The sequence below is a fragment of the Eublepharis macularius genome, chromosome 6, assembly GCF_028583425.1.
Source record: "Eublepharis macularius isolate TG4126 chromosome 6, MPM_Emac_v1.0, whole genome shotgun sequence".
NCBI classification, from domain to species: Eukaryota; Metazoa; Chordata; class Lepidosauria; order Squamata; family Eublepharidae; genus Eublepharis; species Eublepharis macularius.
The window spans coordinates 8,700,288-8,722,042 of NC_072795.1; the positions used below are offsets into that span (position 1 = coordinate 8,700,288).

Below are 21,755 nucleotides of genomic sequence, written 5' to 3' on the forward strand. Positions count from 1 at the left end.
TGCCTATCACCATCTTGGGGTCAGGTAGCAATTTTCCCCAGGCTGGTTTGGTGGATGCTGATGGTGTTATGCCATCTTCTGGGCATGGAGCAGGGCATGGGCATGGGGGTGTGGGGAGGGGGGGTTGTGAAGTTTCTGCATTGTGCAGGGGGTTGGACTAGATTACCTTAAAGATACCTTCCAACTCTATGATTCTACAATTTTCCCAAACTGTCACATCAGTGTTTTGAGGGAGAAGAATTCCCAGTATAAAAGCCAGCACAAGCTGAAACCTATATATCCAGCCACAATAGAACTGGGGGGTGTTTTAGGACAGAGGGATTGGGTAGTAATCGAAACTCCTATTCTAGCAAGAAAGGAAGAAGACTTAATTGCTCTTAAGAGAATAATAATGATTGCCCAGTGTCTGGAAAGGTGGTTTGGGCTCTAAGGAGGACCCCAGGTCTTTTGTAAAGGGAAAAACAATGTTGAACTAATGTCAGAACATCTAAGTTGTAAAGGGAAATCTGTGGAGAAACATTATTTCTTTAACCAAAGTATGAAAATACAAACCTCTCCCTCTTAAGTATTATAAACATTGAACCCAAGCTGCAAGCAAATCGTTGTGACTATTACTTTTAACATATTCTGTTCTACTAACAAATATAATCATAGCAATTTCATCCCCTGACTGTCCATATTCCATCCCTGTCTGTTTAATAAGGTTGCTATTTCTTTTGTGAGTTACTCAGCCTCCAGTGCTTCTCTCTTATCAAGTTTCTGGGCTGGGCTAAAAAGCCAAATTATAACTGATTATCTGAGAGGTTCTAGCTTGGGGGGGTCAGAGTTTAACTCCTGCAGGAATTCAGCCCTGTTTCTACTTTCTCCCTCTGTTGAATCTTCCAGTGGAGTGGTAGCTGCTGCGTTTCCTACTTCAAACATTTCACCACACCTCATCTTCTCCTCAGAACCCTCATGTGTATCCATTTTGATAGAAGTCTCCCTACATACAATTTCTGCTGGAGAAGCTTCAATTCTTCTCTTGTTCAAGCTGTTTTTCCTTCCAAATATTTTCATGTTTCAGCCTTTCCCTCTCCAAACGTAATTTCTTTTCCTGAAATCTACGTTCTTCTGCTTCTGTTTTTATCTTTTGCTCTTGTAATTTCAAAGATATTCATCCGTTTTTCTCTTTCAGAATCTCTGTGTACTCTGGGGATGTAGAAATTACCTCAGAACATCCTAAAGTTACTACTGTTCCATTTCCCTTGGCCTGGTGCTGTACCAGGGATACCCTCTAAATCTTAACAGATTTCTCCTCATGTAGTATTCCCCATTCAATAAACATTTCAGTTAAAGTGTGATGAGGTTGATTTATTACCCCTCGCCTTTACCTTTACTTTTTAGCCTTTATCAGAAAGGGTATGAATTAAGAGCACATATTGGAGGGATAAAAACCTTTTCCCAGAGTTCCAGGTTCTGACACGGTAGCTAGCAACATGTTCACAGAGCCAGTCCTATGCATCCACATCTTTGCTGGGAATATAAACTCCATACAGGCCATTATTTTCCAAGTAATAACAAGGTTGTTATAAGTTCCCGATCAGCATATTTATTTTATTAATTTATTTTATAAAATTTATACCCTGCCACTGAGGTGGCAAAAAATTAAAACATACATTAATAACACATCTTGAAAACCATTAAAGCCACCAATAACACAGTATCAAAACAATTAAAACCAGAGCTTAAGTGTATACAATTTTGTTTGTTCAACCGTTAAGCAGAGGCAGCAAGTTAGATAGATATTGTGGAGTAACCAGAAATATTGTGCATGTATTTCCTCACTGAAATAATTAAAGTACATTTGCTGGACCATTTTTATTTTATTTATGTTATTTATGGTCCACTTTTGTCACTGAGACTTAAGGTGGATTGCAAAGTATAAGTCAATATGAGCAAAGTCTGGGACATTGAATAAAAATACAATAAGGTACAGATTGCAGAAAGTTGATAGCGAGCATAGATCTGAATACAGATATAAAACATTGCAGAAACAAGATAAAAGTAATTTGACATGGCCTATTAAATGCCCTGGAAACTCCCAGTAGGAGCATATCTACACCAACAGTGTAGTCTATAGTAGCTGTGCCTTTACATCTCCCTGAGCCAGTTACCTGAGCAAAAAGCGCTCCTGAATAATTCATCATCAGGTTGCCTTACTATGTTTTCAGTGAAAAATCAATAAACTCAAATGCGCACTGCAGGCATTAAAGAACACAGAATATATGAGATATTTCACAGACTTTCTATGCATATCTGAGAGCATTCAAAGGCAAAGCAGAAAACTCTGCAAAAATAAAGCATCTGGTTTAACATTTCCCTAATTCTGTTTATAAATCATTAGTCTGTAGTAAGTTCTTTTCAGAAGATTTTTTATGGCATGTATTGGCCCATTGCCTAGGGTTAGGTCATAATGATATTTGATGTTATACTCTCTTCCACAACATGAATTTTATTACAATTAGTGTGTCAATAGCTACATGTGATATTATACTACACACCTGGAGGATCACATTCCAAGGGAATGGTAGTTTCGGTGTGCAATGTTTCTACATTCATTTTAATAACTGGGATATATTAAAGGACATTAATAGAAGAATCTCAGAGAAGCAGCAATATCTCCGAGGAGCACAAAAAGCACCTAGAGAAAAAGCATCCTATATTCCCAGTTATACAGGAAAGCTACAAACACAGAGGGGGAAAAGATAATGTGGATACCGGCAACTTTGATATCAGTGCTGGCCTGTCTTCTGATTGTGCACTTTCTGAAACAACTCTGCTCACACAAGAACTATCCTCCAGGGCCTCTTCGGCTTCCTCTCATTGGAAACGTTTGGCGGATAATACCGAACTTTTCTCAGGATACTTTCATTAAGGTATGTCCTTTAGAATCGTTAATCTGCTGAGTAAGAGGATGAGTAAAGAGCTTTTTGACTTCTAGCCTCCCTATGGTAAAAATAGGTTACTTAGCTGAAATTGTTCTATGCTGCCACTTATTTAAGTTCTGCCCCAATCCAAGATAACCTTAATAATTCTATGGATTTTAGAACAGATTAGGTGCTTTGGTCCCTCTTCGTAGGAGGATATTTCTGCATCTGCCACAGGAAGGGAGACTGCCTTCCTTCCATTTCTTCAATACCAGCATATAATGCCCAAATCAGAGGACTTACACCTGCATAAGGGAGGGGGAATGGGCTGTGTACAGGTAACCTCTAAAAATAAATCACAAGTAAGCAACCTAGTCTCCTTCTATGGGGTTTCTGCCATCCATCATATTGGTGGCTGTGAATGAGACAAACTTAATAGTGGGCGCAAGAAAACCAGGGGTGGAGGAACTGCTCTTACAAATGCAGCACCAGCTTTGGTACGTAAATAAATGGCACAATCTTTCATAAAGATAATTGATGTCAAATAGAATCTTTGGGCAGGTCTGTAACAGAAACATCTGCAGAGGAAGCAGCAAGTTATTGGCCGTTTTCACTTGTCCTTATTTTAACAACGTCATGTATGCCAGCCTGCATCCTGCCATTACTATGTTTTACATCTGTACTAAACTGCTAACATGAAATGTACTGAGCTAAAGGGGGTTGTCTACTAGTGAGGTTGTTATCTAGCAAAAGTATTTACTTTCATTTCTGGAGCAAGTGTCCTTGGACACGGGCTGTGAATAACAAGCATTGTATCTTTTCTCAAAGCTGTGCTAATTTCACTGTGTGCTATGTCTAACTAAAACAATCAGTTCCCATGTAACAACTTGTGGGTTTCGCACCAGAATATCAACACACCCAAAGGGCGGGAAGTCTCCCTGTAACTAGCTTGATTCCATTTTGAATAATCACTTATGCTAGTTACTACCTTTGAGTGAACACCTAGGACTGGATGGCTCTCCAATGAAAGTTACTTCAACCAATGCAACCGAGTGCTTGCTGTGAGGGACTTGGGGATCTGGCTGCCTAGGACTGACACAACAACTTTAACAACATCCCATTTATATAGCACCATTATATTGTAGCACCGTAGTTTCACATAGTATCACAGCTGTACACACATCCTCTTAATCCACCCATGAAAACCCGTCATCCTCCCGTAATCGTTGCATTTTCTTTGATCACACAGATTTCCTGTTTATTATGCTTTGTAATGCTTCTCTAGCTGTTTTTTCACCTGCATGAAAACAATCGGAAACACTTTTCCAGAGACTGCCAACTCAACCCCTCCTCCTTTTTCAGCTTCTGTACCCTAGGAAGAGATTTTCCCACCCAAGACCAGGAATTGCAGAAGCCTTTCCAGGTTCCTGGCAACAGTGATGCCAATTTTTTTTTTAAATGGACACCTTTATTGCTCTATTTGTGACATCTTGTTTAATAGGAATCAATAACAAACACAGCCGACAATTGACGAACATTGAAATTAAATGTCTACTGTTAAAGTTTTACTTTCCGAATAATGGAATGCCCCCAGCCAGGTTTTTTTTTTTCATTTTCTCATAGTGAGAGCGCAATTGTGCAAATCCACTAAATAAATGCAAACTGGTTTTTGAGCAGGAACATGATGGCAGCAGTTCTCGGTCAGGAAGAGTGGACAATTTGGGCAGAAGTCCTTCTCTTTCTGATGATGTACCAAAGGTATGGCTGACAGAGAACCATAGAGCTCAGGATCAGATCAACCACCAGTTGCCCTGTCAGTAGCATAACTGCTCTCTGAGGGGCCATGGTGGAGAGTCTTTGAAGTGCTTGATCTCCTCAGGCAAAGGGAATTTGGAGGCACGCTTGCTATTTACAGGTTTTCAAATTTGGTAACCAAGAAGTTCAACCAATGTCTTTTAAAGTAAATTGGCGGGCAAGAAATACGGCCTATCACAGGTCAAATCTTACATATTGAAAGAGCAGTATAGCACAAATCCTGGTGCCTTGCACAGTCCTGTGCAAGGCACAATACCACAAGTCCTGTCCTTCCTGTGACCATATGTGAAACTGCACAAACCTTCAGGCATGAACTCCCAAGGCAATTGTAACTTAGGGCCAAGCTACACATGACGAATGACACTTGAACGGCAAGTGGATTGAGTGGAGGGCAAGTGAACAGGGAGAAATACACTTGCTGTTCAAGTGTCATTCGTCACTTGTAGCTTGGCCCTTAAATATTCTTTGGTCTACGTGGGAGGAGCCGGGAGGGAGCAGACACAGACACCAGACCTTAACACTCATTCTGATGAACTAAAGGGAGACTTGGCCTGGGGTGGTGGGGAAAGGGCAACTGATGGATCCTTGAAACGCAGCACTCGCAGAAAAATCCTCTCCTTCAATGACCCTCTTTATATAAATCCCCAATGATGCTGCAAAAGCAGCTCTGGTTTCAAATGCAGATGCACAGCCCAACCAACACTATGCCGAACACATAAAAATGAAACTGTTGATGGCTTACCTGGGAAATTTCCAGATGGAAGATGCTGTTTCATGATGTCTTGAGGAGTCAGACTGCAACGGTCATATAGCATCATGGCCAAATTGCTGAACAGTTAGGCTGGCGAAAAGTGATATCCAGGAATAACAGCCAATGGGCAGACGGCTAAGATTGGATTGGTGGGCCACTGATCCCAGCCCATGACAAACCATCGCATATGCTTGAGTGCCCTCTAACTGCAACTGTGGATAACTATGTAGAGAAATTGGAAAGTGAAAAGAAGAAGCAGAAAGCAAGTGGCCTCTCTACAAAGCCAACTTGCTGATGGTGAACCTGCACACGCGCCGTTGCAGCTATACATCGAGCCGGGATCTGTGGACGTGTGCCCAGTCCAGGACACGTGGTCATGCCTGGAATGCTGGACACATGAAGGTGGGATTTTGGACACTCGCTCGATCACGTGCCATTTGCCTCATGCAGTTTGGCTCTGGAAGGGAGAGACGTTGAAGCTTGTCCTGAAAAGGGCTGGAGTGTCCAAAGAAGGGTGTAGAAGGCACAGCAATACAAGTGTGCTGATTGAGCCAATCCCAAGTGGTGGTTTGGTGCCGAATGAAAAGAAAAAACAGGGCTGAGACTGAGGCTCACTCAAAATCTCTGAGGGTTCTTTGGACAGTCACCAGGGAAGTTGTAGGAAAGTCTGGTGGAAAACTACGGTGAAGTACCAGGGTTTCTGTGGCTTTTCCTGTAGATAGCGGCTGCTTCCACACATGTTGGATAATGCACTTTCAATGCTCTTTAGTGAACATTTGGAACTGGGTTTTCGTGTGTGAAACAAAATCCACTTCTAAAGGATAACTAAAGTGCATTGAAAGTGCATTATTCAACGTGTGTGGAAACGGCCAGTAAGTCCTGAGAGCTCAGGGATGTGGATGCTCCTGGGCAGGGACTGCATAAAGGATGAGAAGTTTGAATTTGATTAGCAGGTTTGAGTTCTAACAGCTGGATAGGAAAGTTTTGTCAGAGTCAATAAAATGATGACCGCTGGAGCCAAATGCTGCAGAAGTGACAAAAAACTGAGTCTGTATCGAGGGATGCTGATGGGTTTATGATAAGGGCGATTGCTTGATGGATCCTTCCTTGTATCAAGCCATTATTAGGTCTAATAATTGAGGCATTGCTATAGTTTTGAACATGGGGGAGACTGATATGATTACCTCTAGGTGGAGCATTTTGTGCAATGGGCTGCTTCCTCAGATTGTGTGTTGTCCTCTGGAATCCCTTCATTAATTTGCTACACATTTTATTCCAAACCTTGGGAGAGACCAAATTAAGAAATAAATGTGCAGCACTTTCTAGGGTTTCCTGTGCTGGGATCTAGGCTGCATGTTAACAGTTGTGGTCTATGTGGGAAAGTCTTTGAAGGTCTCTTGGAAACATCAGCTGATTCAAAATAGGGTTCCCATAAATTTCTCAGTGAACCTGTTTGGATGCGTATTTGTGCACTATTTTCAAAAGGGACCCCCAAAATCTTCCTAAACAGCAAGGAACTACAAGGCTTTCTCTGGTTAACAGAAATATTTGGAACAATGGGATTTCTGTAGGATCACACATACACAAATGTAACGTGAGTTGACTTTGCACTAAAAAAGGTGACATGCATACTGAAATTTCTAACTGCGACAAACTGTGAACCAATCGTATTGTAATTAGGTACACACATATTGTGAAATTATGATTGCTATAAAAATTCTGCTGCTCAAGGGAGGAGCCAGAGGGAACCATTTTCGGCATTTTGTTTTCTTTCATATAATTGCAATTAAAGTTCTAAAAAGTACTCCCTTCATTCCCGCCCTTTCTGTGTAATTGGGAAGGGCACAGAGGGTTAGCTGTTTCAGGTACAACATAACCATACAAATTTCAGTATATAAGGTAAATAAACTAGGAAATACAAATGAAAAAGAAATGCATTAACAAACATAGGCACGCAGCATAGAAGAATATGTGGCTTGCAGCTAAGGTTGCCAGGCCCCCCTACCCTCCTTGCAAAACAGAGAGGCTCTCAGGGGCTGAAAGTAACCAGCAGCCAGTAGAACCACACCCTGAGTAATACTCCACAGAAAATGCTTTTCTGCATAAATATTATTCAATATCAATTGTTTGTATCATTTATCACATCCTTATCAGATATTCTTCTAATCAACGACGCAACCTCTCACAATCCTGACAACAATATTCACAAACAGTGATCACATTTCAATCAATTTTTAAAATGCTAAAGTCAAGAAATTCATAAATAGAATAGTGCAGAAAAGTTCATAATTTGCACAAGAAAGCGAGTTCCCCTCAAAGTCCAAAGTGTTGTATACAAACTCCTTCAAAGTACTTACATGCTCCAAGAATGGAATCATATGAGGTAGTATTGTTGTCTCCAAAGATTTCTACAGATGAAGATTCTTCAATGCAATAATCCTTTGGTCTTCACTTCAGTAGAACATGTTCCGGGGTAGCCCAACCTGACAGGATTGCTAGCTCCAATTAATCCTGTTTTGGCGTTCCTTTTTCAAAGATAATACACATATTCTATATTTCCAATGTAACATTAGTCAATTTCAAACCAGGTATTTCCTCTGCTGTCTGCTGTGGAGAGGTAGCAGAGACTACACGATTTCCCCCAGAGCCAATAAGCCATTGTCTGAATATGTTACTTTTCAAGAATTCCTTTCTGCCTGAATCTGGCAAACACACAATGCTAACCTGTACCATTATCTTGCCTTCAGTACTCAATGTAACTAAACACAACTACTCAAAAGTTACTAAGCAATTGTGAGCAATTGTATTGCAAACACATAAGAAATCACTGCTTGTGTTAGGGCCATCTGCATACACTTAATCATTTATTATTATAGCTAAGATTGGCTGGGGTATCAGTTATGTAAATATTCAAGTAAATAATTATACTGAATGAATTCCTACATTTAAAGTGGCTGTACTGTGTATCACAGGGGATGCAACAGGTAGCTTGAAAGAAAGTGTCCCAGAAGCAAGGGGTGGAGGGAGATGTGAAGGAAGAGAAGACAACTAGGAGGGAGAATAGGCAGAGAGAAGAGCTTCAAAAGGCAGCCGAGGAGCTGAGGAAGAATGAGGTTAACATATCTATTTGGAATCATTTTGTCTGCTTGAAGATAATGCTTCTCTTCTCTCTTTTGGTCCAAACGGCAGCTGGCAAAGGAGCACGGAAACATTTACACCATTTGGGCAGGGCCTATGACTGTGGTGGTATTTTCTGGATTTGAAGCAGTGAAAGAAAGTATGGTCAAACATTCAGAATATTTTGATGATCGACCAATGACTCCTTTTAATAAATATTTAGGAAAAGAAATGGGTAAGTTCTTGTGAAGAGGAAAAGGTTTCCTCTGTTTTCTTTCCAGCCAATTCTTCAAAGAATATCACACAAAATACCATTGTTCTCACTTCCTCCATTTTCTCTCCAATGGGAGCCCACCAGCGGGCACCTGGTAATCCTACTCACGGAGTTCTTGTTGTGGGCCAAGGGACTTGAACGGCAAGTGAACAGACTCACATGTATAACTCCCTGTTCAGTTGCGCTCCACTTGCGCTCCACTTCATCACATTCGTCACTTGTAGCTTGGCTCTATGAGGCTAAAATAGAGGAAGGGAGAAATGATGGTGCAGGCCGCTTTAGATTCCTATTGTGCCTCTCCTAAGAAACAGCCAATGAGAGGAGGCAGAATGCTGGGCCAGTGGCAGTTGGAGTCAGTTGGAAAGAGTTAAATTAGTGGAGAAGGCATTTGATGATGCTAAAAGAAGGCACCAGAGACATGGAGACTATGTTACAGTGCTCTAGCTTGAAGGCATGGATCACTATATATGTTTTTAGGTATGGGTTATCTCTCTTTTTCTCATAGATAGAATTAGACTATGTTGTCTCCAAAGCCCATTCACTTAGTACATTGTTTCTCCATGAAAACTGTTCAAATCTTACTCATGTTGTGTACACATGTATTCAGCATTTAGAGGAGATATCTATGAATTATACATTTACTTGCAGAAATTGTAATATATGGAGATGCCATAATATGGCTTCTGATCATAGGTATGTCTGTAATGGTCTCTTATGTATCTTTTAAGCAATATGACTATGAAAAAGAACAGGGACTTTTTAGAACTATTTTATGAACAAGCACTAAATCTCTTAGTAGTCAGAACTGGAAGTAAATGGGGCCCTTGAATGTTCGTAAGCATACAGAGAGGGCATGTCTCAGAGATGTAACACTACAAGACTGTGAACAATTCCAAATCAATGTTTCGGATCAGTAATTCAGTAATTCTGGATCAGTTCTTAAAGGATCAGTAATTCTGGAATGTTCAGGAGTGCAAAGGCATTGCATTTTGCACTTTCTAGGCTAATAACCTGAAATATTTTTTACATAAATTGTTGTTATACTTTTTCACTGGTATCTTCAGGTATTGGACTTTCAAACGGTCACACCTGGAAACAACAGAGGAAGTTTGGGCTGGTTACTCTGCGGAAGCTGGGACTGGGGAAGAAAGGCATAGAGCACAAAATAGAAGAGGAGGCCCATCAGCTTGTTGAGATTTTTGCACGTGCCAAGGGTATGCCTTACAAGGAGTTACTCTAACATTTGTCCCAATATGCAAAACTTTGTGGCTTCTCGTTCTCTTGCACGTGAAAAGGGTATGCATTACTAGGAGATTTTACCTTTACCTACCTACTAGGAGATTACCCTGAGATTTGTCCCAGTGTGCAGAAGTCTGTCTGTGGATTCTCTTTCTCTCTATTTTTGTATATATCAATTTTATTGAGTTTTATAGGATAGGGAAGGGGTTACAACAAGAAACCAGTCTTTAGCAGGTTCACCACAAGACAGATATACATCAGTCCAAATACAGAAAGCCATTAAATATGTAGTTAACGTCCCATATACCTTCAAGTTTCCCTTTGTTTCTATAGGCATTATTTATTATGCTTTTTAATCCACTTATCCTATTTCTTATATCATTTCTAACATTCGTTTCCTTTATATATATTATAGATGAGTCATTCTAAGAGCAGAAAGTAAAAATAGCAGAACAGTATATATCAATCAATCAATCAATCAATCAATCAATCAATCAATCAATCAATCAATCAATCAATCAATCAATCAATCAATCAATCAATCAATCAATCAATCAATCAATCAATCAATCAATCAAACAAACAAACAAACAAACAAACAAACAAACAAACAAACAAACAAACAAACAAACAAACAAACAAACAATGGTCTATGAGCGGAACTACAAGTGACAAAAGGCACAGGTTGGACACTTTTCAGCTTCCCTCAAGTTTTGATGGGAAATGTAGGCATCCTAGTCTTGCAGCTTGGCTCTCTGACTGCTGTCCAATGGACTTTTCATCTGTCACTTGTCCAACATTCCGCCAAGCTGCCTACATTTCCCATCAAAACTTGAGGGAAGCTGACAAGTGTCTAACCTGTGCCTTTTGCCACTTGTAGTTCCACTCTATATCTATATAAGCAGGAAGTATTTTTGTGCTAATTTTCCTCTTTCTTGTCTCTGTTCTGGCCACACTTTCCAAACGTATGTACTTAAGTTTTCATTATAGTAGAGGTATGGGGGCCAGGTCAGTATTTGATTCAAAAGAGGAGCAGTCCAACCAAAGCTATGTAATTGGATTTTCATATTAATAAGAGTGGAGTGTCTACATAAGCTACAAAGCTAAAACACAATTTTACATTTTTTAAAAAAGAAAAGAGAGGTAAGTTGTATATATTATAGATGAGTCATTCTAAGAGCAAAGAGTAAGAATAATAGGACATAAAATAACAATCAAGGAATGGTATAACCTATATAAGAAGGAAGCCTTTTTATGTTAGTTTTCCTCTTTCTTGCCTCTGTTCTGGCCAAACCTTCCAATCTTATCTTCTTAGATTTTCATAATAGTAAAGGTGGAAAGGCCATATCAGTATTTAATTCAAGAAAAGAAAAGTCCAACCAGAGCTGTTTGCTTGTGTTTTCATATTGATAAGGCTGGAATGTCTATTAGGGGTGTGCAAGCCAAAAATTTTCGGCTATAGCCGAAAGTAGAAAGCCGAAAGAAAATTCTCTATCGTTAAAGCTGAAAGCCGAAACAAGAATCTCTTTCGGGATTCGGGATTCGGGATTCTTTCGGCATTATTTCGGCATTCTTTCGGCTTTTTTCTATGGGAAAATGCCTCCGTCTTCCAGGACGCCTGGAGGAGGCATTTTCCCACCGAATAAGCCCAAAATTGGTGGGGACCTTCCTCTAACCCTTCTCTAACAACCACCCAAGTTTCAGACAGATTGGACTTTGGGGGGCCATGTTATGGCCCCCCAAAGCAGGTCCCCCCATCCTCCCATAAAGGAGCATCTTCTTCATTATTTCCTATGGGGAAAAAATGAAGAAGCAGGCTTCCTTTGCCAGGGGTGGCATTTTGCATGCAAAATGCCCCCTTACCCTCAGGGGCCCTTCTCCCACCCCTCCTCCCACCCCCCACCAAGGCTCAGCCTGCTCCCACTTGGGGGGGCCATTTCATGGCCTCCCCAAGTAGGTGCTCTAATCTCTACCACTGACAGCTGGGGGAGGCTTGTGTTGCCAGGGGTGGCATTTTGCATGCAAAATGCCCCCCAACCCTCTGGGGCCCTTCTCCCACCCCTCCTCCCACCCCCCACCAAGGCTCAGCCTGCTCCCACTTGGGGGGGCCATTTCATGGCCTCCCCAAGTAGGTGCTCTAATCTCTACCACTGACAGCTGGGGGAGGCTTGTGTTGCCAGGGGTGGCATTTTGCATGCAAAATGCCCCCCAGCCCTCTGGGGCCCTTCTCCCACCCTTCCTCCCACCCCACACCAAGGCTCAGACTGCTCCCACTTGGGGGGGCCATTTCATGGCCTCCCCAAGTAGGTCCTCTCAGCCCCTAAAGTCCACCCCTTACAGCCCCACACAAACCCAATTCCCCCCCAGCTGCCGCACACAGACCCAAATCCCCACATTAGCCCCTCACAGACCCAAATCCACCCCCACCTGCCCCACACCCATAACCCCAGGAACAGGCTGGCAAAGGCCAGCCCTCTCCCTTTGTTCCCTATGCTGGGAACTTCTAAACTCTCTTTCCCTGGGCAATTCTGCACAGCCCAGGGGTGCCACAATGGTGGGCACACTTCTGAGTGCCAGCTGGTCCCTGTGAAAGAGCACCTGAACCACAGACACCCTCCCTCAAATTCCCCCACCACCTACAGAGATAGCTGGCCAGCCAGCCCCATTGTTCCCTATGATGGGAACCAACTGCACAACAAAGAATAAAACAAGAACAACACAAAATAAAGTTTTTAAAAAATTATTTTCTCCCTTCCAAAGTACAAGTAGGCAAAGCATTATGACACATTACACCAGCAGTCCCCCACACAGAAAAATAACACAACTCACTTAACATCAGAGAATCACAAAGCACGATTCCTGTCAAAAACACTTTATTTCTTGAACAGCTTTAGGTTACACAGCAGGGGGGAACACCAAAGGGCTTGGCAGCAGTATCTTACACAAAAATAACACAACTCACTTAACATCAGAGAATCACAAAAGCACAATTCCTGTCAAAAACACTTTATTTCTTGAACAGCTTTAGGCTACACAGCAGGGGGGGGACACCAAAGGGCATGGAAGCAGTATCTTACACAAAAATAACACAACTCACTTCACATTAAAGAATCACCCCAAAAAATTGCTGTCAAAAGCACTTTATTTCTGTAACTGCTTTAGGTTACACAGTAGGAAGGCACCACAGAGCAGGAAAGCAGTGTACTACACAAAAATAACACAACTCACTTCACATCAGAGAATCACACAAACACAATTGCTGTCAAAAACGGTGAAGTGGGTTGTATTATTTTTTGTAGTACATTGCTATCATGCCCTTTTGTGCCCTCCTACTGTGTAACCTAAAGCTGTTCAAGAAATAAAGTGTTTTTGCCAGGAATTGTGTTTTTGTGATTCTCTGATGTTAAGTGAGTTGTGTTATTTTTGTGTAAGATACTGCTTCCATGCCCTTTGGTGTTCCCCCCCTGCTGTGTAGCCTAAAGCTGTTCAAGAAATAAAGTGTTTTTGCCAGGAATTGTGTTTTTGTGATTCTCTGATGTTAAGTGAGTTGTGTTATTTTTGTGTAAGATACTGCTTCCATGCCCTTTGGTGTTCCCCCCCTGCTGTGTAGCCTAAAGCTGTTCAAGAAATAAAGTGTTTTTGACAGGAATTGTGCTTTTGTGATTCTCTGATGTTAAGTGAGTTGTGTTATTTTTGTGTAAGATACTGCTGCCATGCCCTTTGGTGTTCCCCCCCTGCTGTGTAGCCTAAAGCTGTTCAAGAAATAAAGTGTTTTTGACAGGAATCATGCTTTGTGATTCTCTGATGTTAAGTGAGTTGTGTTATTTTTCTGTGTGGGGGACTGCTGGTGTTATGTGTCATAATGCTTTGCCTACTTGTACTTTGGAAGGGAGAAAATAATTTTTAAAAAACTTTATTTTGTGTTGTTCTTGTTTTATTCTTTGTTGTGCAGTTGGTTCCCATCATAGGGAACAATGGGGCTGGCTGGCCAGCCATCTCTGTAGGTGGTGGGGGAATTTGAGGGAGGGTGTCTGTGGTTCAGGTGCTCTTTCACAGGGACCAGCTGGCACTCAGAAGTGTGCCCACCATTGTGGCACCCCTGGGCTGTGCAGAATTGCCCAGGGAAAGAGAGTTTAGAAGTTCCCAGCATAGGGAACAAAGGGAGAGGGCTGGCCTTTGCCAGCCTGTTCCTGGGGTTATGGGTGTGGGGCAGGTGGGGGTGGATTTGGGTCTGTGAGGGGCTAATGTGGGGATTTGGGTCTGTGTGTGGCAGCTGGGGGGAATTGGGTTTGTGTGGAGCTGTAAGGGGTGGAATTTAGGGGCTGAGAGGACCTACTTGGGGAGGCCATGAAATGGCCCCCCCAAGTGGGAGCAGGCTGAGCCTTGGTGGGGGGTGGGAGGAGGGGTGGGAGAAGGGCCCCAGAGGGTTGGGGGGAATTTTGCATGCAAAATGCCACCCCTGGCAACACAAGCCTCCCCCAGCTGTCAGTGGTAGAGATTAGAGCACCTACTTGGGGAGGCCATGAAATGGCCCCCCCAAGTGGGAGCAGGCTGAGCCTTGGTGGGGGGTGGGAGGAGGGGTGGGAGAAGGGCCCCTGAGGGTAAGGGGGCATTTTGCATGCAAAATGCCACCCCTGGCAAAGGAAGCCTGCTTCTTCATTTTTTCCCCATAGGAAATAATGAAGAAGATGCTCCTTTATGGGAGGATGGGGGGACCTGCTTTGGGGGGCCATAACATGGCCCCCCAAAGTCCAATCTGTCTGAAACTTGGGTGGTTGTTAGAGAAGGGTTAGAGGAAGGTCCCCACCAATTTTGGGCTTATTCGGTGGGAAGATGCCTCCCCCAGACGTCCGGGAAGACGGAGGCATTTTCCCATTGAAAAGCCGAATGAAAGACGAAAGAATCCCGAAACGTTTCGGCTTTTTTCTTTCGGCTACCCGAAACGTTTCGGGATTCCCCGAAACGTTTCGGCATTCCCTGAAAGAAGCCGAAACACTTTTGTTTCGGCATTCTTTCGGCATTCTGAATGCCGAAACACACATCCCTAATGTCTATATAAACTACAAGACTAGAAGACAGTTTCTCATTTTTTTTTAAAAAAAGAGAAAAAATGAAGAGAAAGGAAAACTAGGTCCTTCATCTGCTTTATCTTGACCATCTGCCCTATTACTTGGGTTTTCATAATCTTAAAATTATAAAGAGCAGTCAGTTACTTAGCTTAACCACTCATTTATATTCTAAAAAGAAAGACTAAAATCAAGAACAGATAGAAGGCTTCAAGGGCCCAGCCATCACATCACCTTCGACAGTAAACATTCAAAAGCTATCATAATACAGAGCCTCTAGAGCTTTCATTAGATCTATATTGCATATCATTTGACACATAGAAAGAATCTAAATCATAATCCACATTTCTCCAGAAAAGAGAGCAGTAACAATAGCAAGAAAGAAAACACTTTAGCTCGCTCAGTCCCCCCTCTTAATCCTTCAAAGCACATACAAAATATATGGTGTTATACAAACATACACACAAAATAAAGAGAGAGAAAAAGAAAGAAGGGAAGAAAGAAGTCATAGGGGCAAGGTGTTAGGGCTGGATTGTTAGTTACTCATTCTGTAATTTGTCCCTATTTTTCCTTCTTTCTTCCTGTAAAATGGTATATCCAATCTTTATTCCATCTGGGCTGCCGAAGGTAAGTTTTCTTATCTTCCATCCAGTTCAGGGGAGGATCAGCAAGAATGTTGTCCCTTCTCTATTTTTTCCTCCTTCTTCCTGTAATATGATACATCCAGTCTTTATTCCATCTGGGCCGGCGAAGGTGGATTTTCTTATCATCCATCCAGTTGGGGGGGGGGGGGTCAACAAGAATGTTATTTCTTCTCTGTTTAATTCTCTGTTTGGGAGCCTCTCCATTCAGTAGTAAAATGCTGGATTCTCTCTTTGCAGGTCTGCTTCGTGGTTTTGCTCTTTCCTTTGTACTGCCTTGTATCTTAAAGGTGACGTACTGGTACGAGCGTCCATTTTGTAGACTCAGTAGATTTTGTAAATTTGTCTCCCCTTATTCTATTTTTCCTTCAAATGGATCTGTCTCCTTAGAGATTTGCTCTGTGTTGTTGCTTTTTATCTTATTTTTGTCCACTTCCGCTCCAAATATCCCATCTGCTTTATTTAATATTTCAATCATTAGCTTAGAGGCTTCTTGTAATTTGGTAAATAGACCTTCTTCCCAAGAAGCCATTTCAGTTATGGCTAGTCTCTCATCACAGTGGTAAAAAGCTTTGTTCTGTTAATTATGTTCAAAATTTTATTGCCTTTCCAGCCGTCTGCTGGGAGGAACGCTCTCTCCGTCTCCCCCTCCTCCTCCCAGCTTCAATCCAACAGCCGCTTCAGACATTGGCTGGGTTGCCCTAATAAAGCCATAAAAACAATCTGCTTACTGGTAGAAAGGGTCGTAAATCCTTTGTGCTGTCTTGAGGTTTATCTGTCCTGTTTGGAATATGCTTGTATTAGCTGTAAAATGCTTTAATCTTGCTGGACTTTCGGGTTTTGCAGCTTTATGGCCATAGGCCCTTCAGTTGGTCCTTGCTTTTGAAACCGGTGCTGAGACTTCTTGGGGTTTGCCAGACCCCTTGAGCTCTTCACCTTGTTCCATCCTGCCTCCCCTCTCTGGGGGTGGGGGGACTTGGGGGCCTGAATTCTCAGGTCCCAAGGAACAAGGAAGGTCACAGCAGGGAGCACCACAGCTGCTGTGGTGTCACTGTTTCATTCCGGAAGTCTCTTTCTCTCTATTTTTAAAGTCACTTGGAGCACAAGGCATTCTAACACTGCATTTTCAAGGTGTTCCATTTTTAAGTTTGTTTTAAAAATGTGTGTTGTTTTTGTTACGCTACTGACTCTACCACTCTTCTGGAGTGCCAAAAGGGAGCTTTTGCAAGTGTCCTTCCTTCCTTCCTTCCTTCCTTCCTTCCTTCCTTCCTTCCTTCCTTCCTTCCTTCCTTCCTTCCTTCCTTCCTTCCTTCCTTGTCTCCCCCTTTTTCACACAGTTGATTCCTTTTTTTTTTTTTTGAAAAATTTTTATTGGGTTAGAATCCATTATTTCCACATTTACATTCAATTTCCCCCAATTTTTTCATCTCTAACCCCCTCCCTTTCCCCCCCCCTTTTTGTTGACTTCCAACAGCTTTCCAACCCTTTGTCCCCTTTCCCTTACTTTTATTAGCTTCCTCTATCTAAAACAAATATATATTCTCCATTATTCTAAGCAGTACATCCTTAACTATTTTTAACATTATATGCCCAAACTGTAAGCCTTTGTTTCCATCTTAGATAAACAATTTATCCCAATTTTTCAATTTCAGGTATTTCTATATATCATAAACCATATAGATCATACATTCGTTTATATCAAACAATTTGACTTATTCTCTATATATATTACTCATTCTATCTTTTTATAATAGTTCTATATATCTCTCCTCACGTAGTCAATCAATTTGACCCATCTATATCTTCAGACATTCAGTTTGGTACAAAACTTGTCAGAAAAAAAAGAAAATATTGTTAGTTAATCGCTCCTTATATTTAGTCCTTATAATTAATTATTTTCTCTATGTTCTGTTTGTTAACCTATATATATCTATATATATGTCAATCTATTAATCTGACTGCTTATTAATTCACATTTATCTCTTCTCCCCCCGGTAAAGTCTCCCCCCTCTACTTCAATACTTCAGTAGTTCTCAAACTGCCACAGTTTTCCTCCCACCTCCCATTTCTTCTCCAGGTATTGTTTCAGCTTCTCCCAGTCTGTGTTGAACCGCCCTGAGTCCAGATCTCTCAATTTTCTTGTTATCTTGTCCATTTCAGCCATATACAGCAATTTGTAAGTCCAATCTTCAATAGTTGGCACTTCTTGTACTTTCCATTTTTGCGCATACAAAAGTCTAGCTGCTGCTGTCATATAAAATATCAACGTCCTGTGTTGGGCTGGAATTCCCTCCATTCCCAAGTTCAGTAGCAGGAGTTCTGGGTTCTTATTAATTTGAAATTGTAAAATTTCACTCATTTCTCTTATTATTTCCCCCCAGTACTGCCTGGCTACCTCACACGACCACCACATATGATAGAGGGAGCCCTCATGCTTCTTACATTTCCAGCATTTATTAGAAGTATTCAAATTCCCTAGCGCAATCTTCTTTGGTGTCATGTACCAACGATAGATCATTTTATAAATGTTCTCTTTGATATTAATACATGTCGTTGTCTTCATTGTAGTTTTCCACAAGTATTCCCATGCCTCCATTGTTATTTCTTTATTAAAGCTTATAGCCCATTTCACCATTTGTGTTTTAACTATCTCATCCTCGGTATACCACTTCAACAGTACTTGGTATACCTTGGATATTCTTTTCTTATCTTCTTTAAGAAGGGTCTGCTCTAGTTCCGAATTCTCTATTCGTATACCTCCCTTTACAGAGTCCGAATTATATAAGTCTCTGATCTGTCTATACTGGAACCAATCGTAGTTAGGTGATAGTTCCTCTTGTGTCTTTATTCTAAGTTTGGATGCTTCAGTTTTAGTTATTTCTTTATACGTTAAACATTGTTGTTCATTATCAACAGCTCTCGGGTCTATCACCTCATATGGAACCACCCACAAAGGGGTTCCTTCTTGTAGATAAATTCTGTACTTCTTCCAGATTATGTATAGACTTCTCCGAACAAAGTGATGCAGGAACATCGAGTTGACCTTTACTTTGTCATGCCATAAATATGCGTGCCATCCAAATATTTTTTTATATCCCTCTAGGGCTAATAGTTTCTTGTTCTTTAATGTCATCCATTCTTTCAACCAAACTAGGCAGATTGCATCATGATAAAGTCTCAGATTGGGCAGTTGCATTCCGCCTCTTTCCTTTGCATCTTGTAAAACTTTCACTTTCACTCGAGGCTTCTTGCCTGCCCAAACAAAATCTGATATTTTCCTCTGCCATTTTTCAAATTGTTTGGAGTCTCTGATGATTGGTATTGTCTGTAGCAAAAACATTACTCTTGGTAACACATTCATCTTAACTGCTGCAATCCTGCCCAACCATGACAAATTCAATCTATTCCATTTAATCAAGTCTCTCTCTATCTGAGTCCATAGTTTTTCATAATTGTTTTTGAATAGATCTATGTTCTTTGCAGTTAATTCGACTCCCAAATATTTCACTTTACTTGTTACTTCACAATCCGTTGTTTCCATTAACAATTGTTGTTTCTGCTTAGTCATATTTTTGCATAATATCTTTGACTTCTTTTTGTTAATGAAGAAACCTGCCAAGTCTCCAAACTCCTTGATCTTATCTATCACTCTTGGCATGTTCTCCAATGGGTCCTCTACAATTAACATTATGTCATCCGCAAATGCTCTGACCTTGTATGAATAGTCCTTTATTTTTATTCCACGAATTTCATCATCTTGACGTATTTGTATCATCAGAATCTCCAATACTAAAATGAACAACAATGGAGATAACGGGCAACCTTGTCTTGTTCCTTTACTTATCGTCAATTTCTTGGTCAATTCATCATTCACCACAATTGCTGCAGTCTGGTCTCTATAAATTTCCTTAATTGCTCTGATGAATCTTTCTCCCAATTGTAGCTTTTCCATAGTGGCAAACATAAAGTCCCAGTTTAAATTGTCAAACGCTTTTTCAGCGTCAACAAAGAAGAAACCAACCTCTTTGTCACAACGCTTGTCATAATATTCAATAGCATTGATCACTATCCTTAAGTTGTCTCTTATTTGTCTGTCTGGCAAAAAGCCTGCTTCATCTTCGTTCTTCTGTGCCTCCACACATGGGACTGCGCAGGCGCAGGCCAGCCGCCAGAGAATTTTCCATAGCTTCTATAGCTCCGAAGGGGCCGTTTGTCGCGCGCCTCAGCGACCGTTTTCCCGCCCAAACGGTCACGTGCTCCTCCAGCGACCAACGGCCCCTTCCCTCAGTTCTCTTCTTGCCGCCGCTGGGAGAGAACGTTAGCTTCGTTGCTCTGCGCTTATTGCTTGTGATTGATCTTCTGGTTTATTTGGACATCGGTTTGGACTTCGGACTTCGCTTTTGGATACTGATTTGGACGGTAATTAACGGACGGTTTCTGACTCGGACTGGTTGACCTCTCTTATTTGCGCGCCCCTGAAGATGGCCTCAAAGGCGCTCTTCAAGCGTTGCCTGAAGTGCCATACTAAAATGGCACAGACCGATGGCCACGACCAGTGCCTTTTTTGTCTGGGGGAGACCCACACTGTGACCGCCTGCAAGATCTGTCAGGGGTTCACGAATAAGGCCCGTCAGGATCGGCAGGCCCGGCTGAATTCCTCCCTCTGGAAAGCGGTCATGTCAACGGCAACACCGCTGCCCTCCCCCAAGGCTGGCCCAAGCCCCTCTGTCGGAGGGCGCTCGAGGGCGGGTTCTGTGTCCTCCGCTCGGTCTGCACGCCCCGCAAGTGCCGCAGCGTCGAAGACAACCTCTCCAGCGCAGGGTTCGGCGCGGCCGCCCCGAAGCGCTTCTTCCACCGCGTCGGATCCGAGAGCTGCCGCCTCGGGACCGAAGATCGTGGTTCCGAGCCCTCGGTCGGAACCGACGGCTGGGTCGATTCCGGTGGCTAAGCCGCGCTCGTCGTCATCCAGAGCTACGTCGGTACCGAGATCTTCTTCAGAGCCACCTGCAAAGAAGAAAAAGACCAAGCACCGTCATCGCTCTCCACGCTCGGTTCCGACGGAGGAGGTCATCCTGATTCCGCGCACACCGTCTCCTCACCTGGGCTCTCCGGTTCCGGAGGATGTGCCGGACCCGGGCGCGTTCGAGGTTGTACCATCGGCACCTTCCCCAGTAGCTGATCCAGGCCCGCCTCCGAGTCGGCGGGATCGGTCGTCTTCTGGTCACCGCTCACCAGCAGCTGCTTCCAGTCGTGAGCGACGTCGGTCCGAGGAGGGGAGTGTCGGTTCCGTGCGCTCGTTGGCCTCCCGTCATCGTCAAGCTTCGGATCTGCCTCCCGCTTTCCATTGCCAATGGGAAGGGGCTCCTGGTTTCGCATACTCGGAACCGAGGCCCTCGACCTCTAGGCAGGCATGGTTCCCTCCGCCGGCCCGGGGAGAGGAATCACACAGTTCCGAAGGGGAGGACGTCGGCAGCGTCGGAGATTACGGTTCCGAGTCCTGTTCCGAACCTTCGCCAGACGACAACGTGGCGCCGAGCAGTAGTTCTCCATATGAAGATTTGAGAATCTACGCAGATCAGATGGCTCGGATGGCTCAAGCTTTAGAAATGGATATCTCCTCAGCTGTTCCCCAAACCAAGGACAAGCTGCTCAGAAGGGTCTATGCGGACAATCCTGCAACCGTTGGCTTCCCTATGCTTGAGGGGATAGAGGAAATTGTCGAGAAGGTGTGGAAGGTGCCCTGTGACCAACCTGCCACCTCGAGGAGGATTGAGCAGCTTTATAAGATTAAACAGGGCACCTGGCCATCATTGTTGAAGCACCCTCCGCCTTCATCGCTCGTCACGGAGGAGTTCCAGTCTCGCCGCTCGGGAGCACCCTCAGCGCCACCTGACAAGGAGGGGAGGAAGCTAGATGCCCTAGGTAGACGGCAGTATTCCATCGCGT

At 42.8% G+C, this 21,755-nt stretch overlaps 1 protein-coding gene across 2 annotated transcripts in view; it reads left to right on the forward strand.

Moving 5' to 3' along the window:
• Nucleotides 1–2,666: 2,666 nt before the first annotated feature.
• Nucleotides 2,667–21,755, forward strand: part of LOC129332787 (cytochrome P450 2J2-like) — a 42,276-nt gene continuing 23,187 nt past the window's right edge. Inside the window, exons 1-3 of one of the 2 annotated variants that reach the window (XM_054984037.1) lie at nt 2,667–2,915; nt 8,662–8,824; nt 9,928–10,077. In XM_054984037.1, the coding sequence (XP_054840012.1) occupies nt 2,748–2,915; nt 8,662–8,824; nt 9,928–10,077 (481 nt within the window). In that variant the 5' untranslated portion in view covers nt 2,667–2,747. The remainder of the gene's footprint in view (nt 2,916–8,661; nt 8,825–9,927; nt 10,078–21,755) is intronic. The other variant, XM_054984038.1, reaches the window with a different exon arrangement.